The 9,117-nt window shown below is 38.8% G+C and overlaps 1 protein-coding gene across 1 annotated transcript; it reads right to left on the bottom strand.

The window, feature by feature from the left end:
• Nucleotides 1–7,188: 7,188 nt before the first annotated feature.
• On the bottom strand, nucleotides 7,189–8,693 carry LOC144086884 (trace amine-associated receptor 13c-like). The gene is made up of 2 exons (XM_077617047.1): nucleotides 8,521–8,693; nucleotides 7,189–8,365 (listed from the first exon to the last, which is right to left on the bottom strand). Exons 1-2 carry the CDS (start codon nucleotides 8,691–8,693, stop codon nucleotides 7,546–7,548), a joined length of 993 nt encoding a protein of 330 aa, XP_077473173.1. The 3' UTR covers nucleotides 7,189–7,545.
• Between the last annotated feature and the right edge of the window lie 424 nt (nucleotides 8,694–9,117).

Raw genomic sequence — 9,117 nt, 5'->3', positions numbered from 1 at the left:
AGAGAGAGAAATAAAAAGCAAAGACGACTCGCGGCACACACACAAAAAAAAAGACGCTCGACGAGAAGAACAAGTGAAGTGAAGTGAAATGAAGGGAAATGAGCTCCACTTGGGACGTTTCCTCCAAAACTGCTGCACTTCTCGCGTTCTGCCAGCCCACTTCTCCTTTTTTCCTCCCTGTTTTTCTCCTTCTTTGCGTCACTTGAAGCGAGTGCAAAATAATCGACAAGCGTGAAACAAAATGATTATTTCGCCTATTTTGATCATGATTAAAAAAAATAAAACATCAATATAATAATCTTTAAAAGTGCACCTCAAGGAAACTTTAGGATGCCATAGTATTTGGTTCTATTTTATCGACAGGTGTTTCCCCTATGGCTCACGAGCCATATGTGGCTCTTTTAATGGATGCTTATGGCTCTCTGAAATCTGGAAACCGCCGGTGAGGGAGCTGAGTCCCGAACTCACATCATGTCAGCTCTGAGTTTGAGTTTGAGTCTGATTTATTTGATAGAGGGACAATACATAATAATGAAAATATAAATTGTCATTCATTCATTCATTTTTCTGAACCGCTTTATCCTCACAAGGGTTGCAGGGGGTGCTGGAGCCTATTCCAGCTGACTTCAGGACAGAGGAACAATGTTGTCAAAAGAATGCATAGCCTTTTTTTACTCTAAATCAAGGGTGTCAGACGTGGGTCGGACCATTTTAGATATAATATTTAGATTTTTTTTATATAAATGGATTTAAAGAACTGAATTAAAAGCCCTGAATATTCAGATTTTTATAGATCTAAAACAATGTTTATTTTAGGTTTTTTTAAATATATATTTTTAGATTTTACAAATTGATTTTTGAACTAAAAACACAGAAAAAATGGATTAAAAAATTACAATTATTGATTTAAAAGGGGGAAAATCAGGAAATTGAATATACATCTATACTCTTCATTTTAATTTGATCCTAAAACAGAAAGTCGGCACTCATGATTTACTTTCCCGGGCCACACAAAATGATGTGATGGGCCAGATTTGGCCCCCGGGCCACAACTTTGACACATGATTTACAATCTCACTCATAACTAGGTGCAATTTAGAGTCCAATCGGCCTACCGTGCATGTTTTTGGACTGTGGGAGGAAACCAGAGTACCCAGAGAAGACCCACAGAGGCCCAGGGAGAACATGCAAACTCCACACAGATGGAACGACCCGGATTCGAACCAGGACCCTAGAGCTGTGAGGCTGACACGCTAACCACTCAACCACTAAACATATAAATAAATATATATATATGGAAATATCTAAGATTATAGTCAAAGGCTAATGTCCATCTTTAGTCCTTTTGCAAATTGAAGATAAACTCAATAAGGCATAGAAACAATGAGACATACACACACACACACACACACACACACACACACACACACACACACACACACACACACACACAAGTAGCACAGTTTTGTTCGTCTAACAGCCAGGCTTTAAGATGATTGGTGAAGAGGTTCAGAAACACGTATGTTAATTGATCTGTTAGCATTGACACTAGCTGCGGTGCCTTTTTAATCATATTTTTTTCCACAAGACACTACTGCATGCATACTCTCATTGATACTCATTGATTAGCAACAGCATAACAATGTCAAAAAAATACATTGCCTTTTTTTACTCTAAATGTATTGAAATGACTTTTTTTTAAACACATTTTCATGTATATTTTTACTTTTAAATTGTCATGAATTGTTTATCGCTCTTTCCGTCAAAAAGGTTCCTGAACATCTCATGTAATGTACGGAAAACCCAGACTGCCAGACCTCCAGTTCTAATGGATTAGACGTCTATTGTCGTCAATGGCACTGAAACATGACCATTCTCTCTCAGCCATCTCGGTTACAGTAAATTGGATGTTTATTGCCGTGAAATGATATTGCGCAAGTGATTATGATATTTTGTCAAGGCTTCGCCCCCCCCAACCGCAAAATCACTGCCAAAAATACTTTTCATTCCAATTAATCAAGGTTGAAAAAGAAAATCACCTTCCAAATCTTTCTTACCCCAGGCGTTTCTTCCGCTTACAGTTTTAAAAAAAAACATTGCTGCACTTTAACACTTAAGAAAACTTTTCTCCCTAGTAAAGACATTTGAATGGACTTCATTCAGACTGTGTGAGTTGTTCTGAATTCCTGCTCGGGGATTGCAAAACTGACATAACGTATTATAATAAAATGAAAAAGCAATTGAGTGACCGTGCTTGTGAAAAGCAAGTACCGTATAACAAGCCAACAAATCAGCGTCGCGTCCGTGTTAGCTTGCAAACTGTGAATTGATTGTGAGCCGCGAGGCCCTCCTGGTGGAAATTGGACATCTACCACCGTCACACGTCCCAACACTAACACAAACTCTGATGGGTCACACCTGCTTCTCTTTTTGAGTTCATAGGTGGACAAGAAAAATGAACTTTTCCTGAACTCCTATCGTGGGGAGGCACACCGAGCAAGGGTGTGACTCGCACTTAATGCACCACGTATGAACACAACGCGTTGCTGTAAGAAAAGCTGACTACGGAAAGGTCAGGAAAAAAGGGAAACTTTGAGTCATCTGATAGTATTCCCCCAAAAGTCCAAGTGAAACACTCCAGTCACAGAATCATAATTTATTATTTGCATTTGCACATTTTCTACAGGTTCAATTTGAAAGATTCTGGTTTTGAAGAAGGAGACACAGCAACAATGACAGGAAACCCAACACCTGACGTCCGCGGTAACAGAGGTCAAAGGTCCAATCGCTACATGCCCCGTATTGGAGGTCACAGTTCTCAATGGATCTTCCAGAGATGATTTCTCTTTGTCAGAGCGAGGGGGGTCCTCCGCTTTGAAGGATATCCGATCCTGGATCTTCAAGGTAGCTGGGGTTAAAGGTCCCATTTGGTCTTTAGGAAGACTAGACGGGGAAAAAAGAGGTTGCTACTTTGACAAATGTGGTTTGAATGACTATTGAAAGTGGGCTAGACACACAAATTTAGGCACCTCACTTGATTAAAGATAGAAAATACATTATTATCGATATGATAAAGGCCATTTTCGAACCCACGTCCCTAGAACTGTTCGGCCAATGCTCTATCTCAAGGGTATCAGACTCGGGTTGGTTCGTGGGCCGCTTTAACGTCTACTTGATTTCACGTGGGCCAGACCATTTTAGATATAATATTTAGATATTTTTTTTATAAATTGATTAAAAGAACTGGATTAAAAGCCCTGTATATTCAGTTTTTATAGATCTAAAACAATGTTTATTTAAGCTTTTTTTAATATATATTTTTTAGATTTTACAAAATGATTTTTGAACTAAAAACACAGAAAAAATTGATTAGAAAATTACAATTATTGATTTATAAGGGGGAAAATCAGGAAATTTAATATATATCTATACTCTTCATTTTAATTTGATCCTAAAACAGAAAGTCGCCACTCATGATTTACTTTCCCGGGCCACACAAAATGATGCGGCCGGCCAGATTTGGCCCCCGGGCCGCCACTTTGACACGTGCTCTAAACACTCATTCGCCCGGCCACCCTATATATATTTAGATATATATAATAAAAAAAGGTAGAATATGTATAGTATAGCATGTAGAGTAAGGCTTTTTTTCTATATAAAAAAGACCATGGTGCAGCTGTTGCTGCTTCACTTCCTGTTTTATTTTGAAATGATTATCTATTGTTTCCACTTGTGCCCCATTATCCCTTGTGGTATAAATAGTATGTGTACCCCTTGTCTTTGTCTTATGCCAGCATGTCTTTGCCCGCATCTGCATCAGCATCAGCATCATTGACTTTTGTCATAGTTTTCGTTCGCCCAATTTGGAGTGAGTTTTTGTTAGGGACTTTTCCCTCCTTGGAGTGAGTTCATTGTTGGAGACGATTGTTCCTCCTTGGAATATTTTTTTTTTAATTTGATTTTTTTTGTATCATGGTTGTTTCTCCCCTCAGAACAAGGGCATTATTGAGACATGTATAGCCCGGCAGTCCTGAGGTTGTGGGTTCAATCCCCGGTCAGTCCACACTGTGTGGAGTTTGCATGTTCTCCCCGAGCTTAGGTGGGTTTTCTCCGGGTACTCTGGTTTCCTCCTACATTCCAAAAGCATGCAGGGTAGGCTAGCTGAACACTGCAATTGGCTGGCCACCGATTCACTGGTACCCCCCCCCCCCCCCCGCCTTGTGCCCAAAATCAGCTGGGAGAGGCTCCAGCACCCCTCGTGACCCTTATGAGGATAAGCAGTTCAGAAAATGAATGAATGCATATTAAGGCTTTTTTTTCCCCAAAAAATACCATGTATAATAAGACTTTTTTTTTTTTAAAGACTATGTATAATATGCATAACCATCAATATAAGCTTCCCAATGAACAGAAGCAAGAAGATTGATTTACATAGTAACTTAAATCACATCTATAAAGGACGTAACTATAGGAAATATTAAAAGTCAATATGCGCGTGTGCAACTTTTGCTTTTTATTCCAGTTGGACCATCGAAACCAGTCATTTGAAGTAATATATGCATTGACTTTGTAAAATCTCTCATCAAGTACAACCAAAAGAAACATTCACACTCGGTTTCCACAAGACAATAAACTATATGCTCATGAATACTGCATGACCTCAAGTGTTTATATGGCACTTCCAACCAGACTGGGAAAACTTAGCTTGGCTGTGTGACTCCCAGCAGGACAATTAGTTTCCCATTCAACCAAATTCATCAATTTGGAAAAAGTACTGCTGGGAAAGCTCTTGTTTTCCTTTATTATTAAGTTAGATGTTGGGTAGCTTCATGTTTCACATTTCAGGGAAAGTAAGTAGTGCAAGATAAAGTTTTAAAAAAAAGTGCAAGACACACACAAAAAAGTGAAAACAAAGAACTTTGCAGCCCATTGCGACAAAGCATGATTAAACTGACTGCATTTTGCGATTAAATGATTTTTACGTCTCTCGAGTTGAGACTCGGACTGACAGCTTTCCCACATTTAAATGAATGTAGCAACCTACTTAGTGCAAAATAGGAAGCAATTAAGCACGTGTGTGCGTGAAAGAAAGAATGAGAAAAAGACGGAAAGAAATCTTGGCAATAAAGCTAGGCCAGATGTACACGCTGTCTGTATTGCAGTATGTCTACAATATGTGTTAAAAAAAAGTACTCTTGCCATATGGGACCTACATGTGTCTGTCAATTTCAGACTTGAGAAAGTTGGGTTCCTGAGCGGAGATTATGTAAACGTATTTTGACAATCACAACTGGGGAAAAAAATTACAAATGTTTGGATGTACTTGAGCATAATATTGTGGGAAAATATTGCTATGAGTCGGTTCAATTTTATATAAAAACATATAAGTTGCACCAGCCAAATGATGCACAATTAAGAGGAAAAAGTATATATAGCTAGGTCGTATTGGAGTATAAGTCTCATTTAAGGGGAGCATTTTTTTACTTGATTTGAAAGCAAGAACAAATATAATTTAAAGTAAAGAGAGAGAAAAAACATATAAGTTGCACTTAAGTAGTCGTTGGAGGCCTGACCAAACTATGAAAAAAAAAGTGTTGCACTTTATGAGTCGCTTATAGTCCAGAAAATACGGTATACACTTGTTTAGATGTGGGGATTTTTTTCTTTGTTTTAATGGTAGCCTTGTTTTAAGAGGATGTACAATGTACCAAATTTATTTCATCAATAAAAAAAAGTTGGTTTCTGACATGTTTAGTTCTTTATTAACTAGCAGTGGAATACATGTAGGTTTTACAAAATGTAGATATTGCTTCCAGAAACTTTCAATGGAGAACTAATTGGCTGATTTCCTATAGAAAATGGCGCAATGCTGCTCTCTAGCGTTATAGTCAGAATATAAATGGCTCCTAATTTGATTGCATCAATAAATTTAGGATTTTGAAGTTCCAAACTCTTTTTTGCGGATGCACATTTTTAATAATAACAGAATTGCAAACAGCAATAGTTTACCTAAATCCCCAAAACAGAGAGTTGTGATAAACACATAAGAAAACATTACAAATTGGCCATAAGTTATTTCAATAAAACAGATGAGTTGATCTAAAATTGAAAGTTCAGATGGATGCAAAAATACTACTAGCATTACAATATTATTGACACTAAAAATGTTATGAAATCCTAAATATAACTTTATTTTTTATATTAATAAAAGTTTTCAGTGCTGCCTTTTCAATATCAAACTTTTATGTATAACATCATACAACATACACACAATTCTCTATTCAGTAGAAAAAGTAAATGCATTGAAATTTTTTGACCGAGTGTGTATGTGTGCAAAAAAAAAAATTGGGGGCAGGGTCATTTTAAAGTCAAAATTAGGAAGTGGTGCTGAAGCACCCATGGGTGCTGCCAAAACAGTCAAAGTCAGTCAAACAAAAATTTACAAAAGAAAATGTTTTGTCATGCTCATGTTCATTTTGCATTTCCAATCAATTGACATAGTCAAAAATTCCATCATTATTTCACTTTTCCTAATCCATTTTCATAACTCATTTGCCCCCACTGACTGCAATAGACGTCCAATCCATTTGAACTGGAAGAAGCTGGCAGTGAACAATCACCGCTTACAGTCTTTTCATATGCCTCTAACTGTAACATTTAATAAATACACTTCTTGATAATTGTACTTGTGTGCTTGTATTTTTGTATAGGTGCAAAAACATGTGTAGTATAATAGTAATAATAAGGGTAATCCTACTTTGCGGTTTTTCGATTATCACGGCCATGTCTGGTCTTAATCAATAATTAAGTAACTTATATATACATTTTTTTGGGCTTCGGCACCCGGCCTGCTTGACAAGGATAAGCGGTGTTGAAAGCTATCCATATACATTCTTTTAAGTGTCAAGAAGCTGTATTTTTATATATTTTTTAGAATTATGAATGTATCAATGAATAGGATGTTTAAAAAAGTCTCAATTTCACTCTTATGTGCCAGTGAAATAGGATTATAGTAAAGTTTCAGTTGAAAATGACAGACAGAGGTTAAGTGTACATTGATGCACAGTTTATTTCTATATTGTAAATAGTACAGCAGCAAAACTACTTATTAAACATTGTCGTAGTGCTTCAAATTGAATGTGTCTGTTATCCTTGAATGAAACACCCGGACATTTGTGGAGCACGCAGTGGGGCACATTTGAAAAAGTAATAACAATAGCATAGTGTTGATTTATTTCTTAAATTTTACTGTTATAACTACTAATATGACAAGGTTACTGCCTGCCCGACACTAAAATGATTAATTTTTCAAGCTCATTTACACACAGTTGGAGAGTCATGCCTCTTAAAAATAAAATAAACACAGAGAGAGACAAAATATGCATTGCAGGAGTATGGGATGAATTATTTTTTCAAAATAAACATCAAATTAGAACACAGAGAGAGACAAAAAAATGCATTGCGGGATTATGGGATGAAATGATTTTAAAAAAGCATATATAGAGAGACACCACATGTGATGTAGCCGTCCGTCTAGAAGCAAATCTACGACACTTTCGTCTCACGGGAGCCGGGCCGGAATATTTGCAGCGTGACAATGAGCCGAACAGCTTTTCTGAACCACGGGTAAAACAAGGCATAAATTATAGGGTTGGCACACGAGTTGAAAGAATACAAATGAAGAAAAATCTGTTTGAACTGGGATAACAATGTATCGCCCTCTATGAAAGAGGAGACATAATACGGAGAGAAACAGAGGAGGAAGACCAGAATGAGAATACCGAGAGACCTGGCGGCCTTCAACTCGGATTTCTTGGCGCGGAACGAGGCCAAATCCCGTCGTACTTTGCCACCCGTGACTTGAGAGCGCATGGCTCGAGCCTGAGACACGGCTACTACAAACACTCTCGTATACAGCGTGACGATGATAGAGAGCGGAAGGGCGAAGGTCAAAAGCACATCAAAAATCATACCCGTAAGCTCAGTCTTAATAACACACTCCCCATAGCACGAGTTGAGCTTTCCCGGATGCACAAGTTGGTCATTCAAAATGATACAACAGTAGAGGAGAGACAAGAACCAGCATAGAGAAACGCAAACTTGAATTCTTTTCCAAGTGATTTTGACGTTGTAATGCAGAGGTTTGCAAATGGCCACGTAACGGTCCGCTGAAATCAACACCATGTTTCCCACCGAGGCGCTCATTACCAAAACCAACATGAGAATGAACAAACAGCAAAGAAAATCCCCGACGAACCAGCAGGATGTCGAGGAATAGATCGTCGCCGGGATCATCAGAAGACCTACGAGGATGTCGGTGACGGCGAGGGAGAGGAGGAGGAGGTTGGTGGGTGTGTGGAGTTGCCTGCAGGCCAAGAGAGAAAAGGACATGAAAGACAAGACATGTTCTCAACTGGATGAGGGGGAAAGAAACACAGGTAAACATTAACATGGATGTCCCGGTGACAAACAAGCAAGCCGTGTGACACAGAGCTACGAGTCTGGGTTAAGAACATGTGCCTGAAATGGGAGATGGCGACGACCACGAGGAGGTTGAGCAGCACGGTAAGGATGCAGATGGAGGCCACCAGAACCATCAACGGTTCGACTCCAGAAAGGCTGGACGAGGACCTCTTGCAGGACAAGTTGGCCAGCTGTGGAAAGCAGAGCTCTGATTGGTTCGCGCTCTCCATCAAGAAGCTGCCGCCTGCTACTCGGAAGGTCTGCTTCATTTATGGCTTGTGGGACCGCCCCTGAGAAAACGGGATTGGGTTGTTTGCAAAGTATGATGTCATGACGACAGCTCTTGAGCGACAACAATGTTTTCCAACTCAATACAAATTTAACGCCACTTGAAATGTTTTTATTGAGAAATATTCTGAGCCAAACTCAAGACAATTATTAATTAACGGTTTCAAAAGAGTAGGGGTCCCCAACGTCCGGTCAGTGGACCGGGAAAGGTCCGTGGACCATTTTGACATTGGCCGGCAAACAAATTATTTCAGGGTATTTCATTCATTCATTTTCAATACGAGTTATTGTCGCGGGGGGTGAAGGAACAATACCAAGTGGTTAGCGCATTGGCCTTACTTTTCTGAGGTTGAGGGTTCTATCCTA

This window comes from Stigmatopora argus, chromosome 13, assembly GCF_051989625.1.
Source record: "Stigmatopora argus isolate UIUO_Sarg chromosome 13, RoL_Sarg_1.0, whole genome shotgun sequence".
Taxonomy (NCBI): Eukaryota; Metazoa; Chordata; class Actinopteri; order Syngnathiformes; family Syngnathidae; genus Stigmatopora; species Stigmatopora argus.
This window is presented reverse-complemented; position numbering and strand designations above follow the sequence as displayed.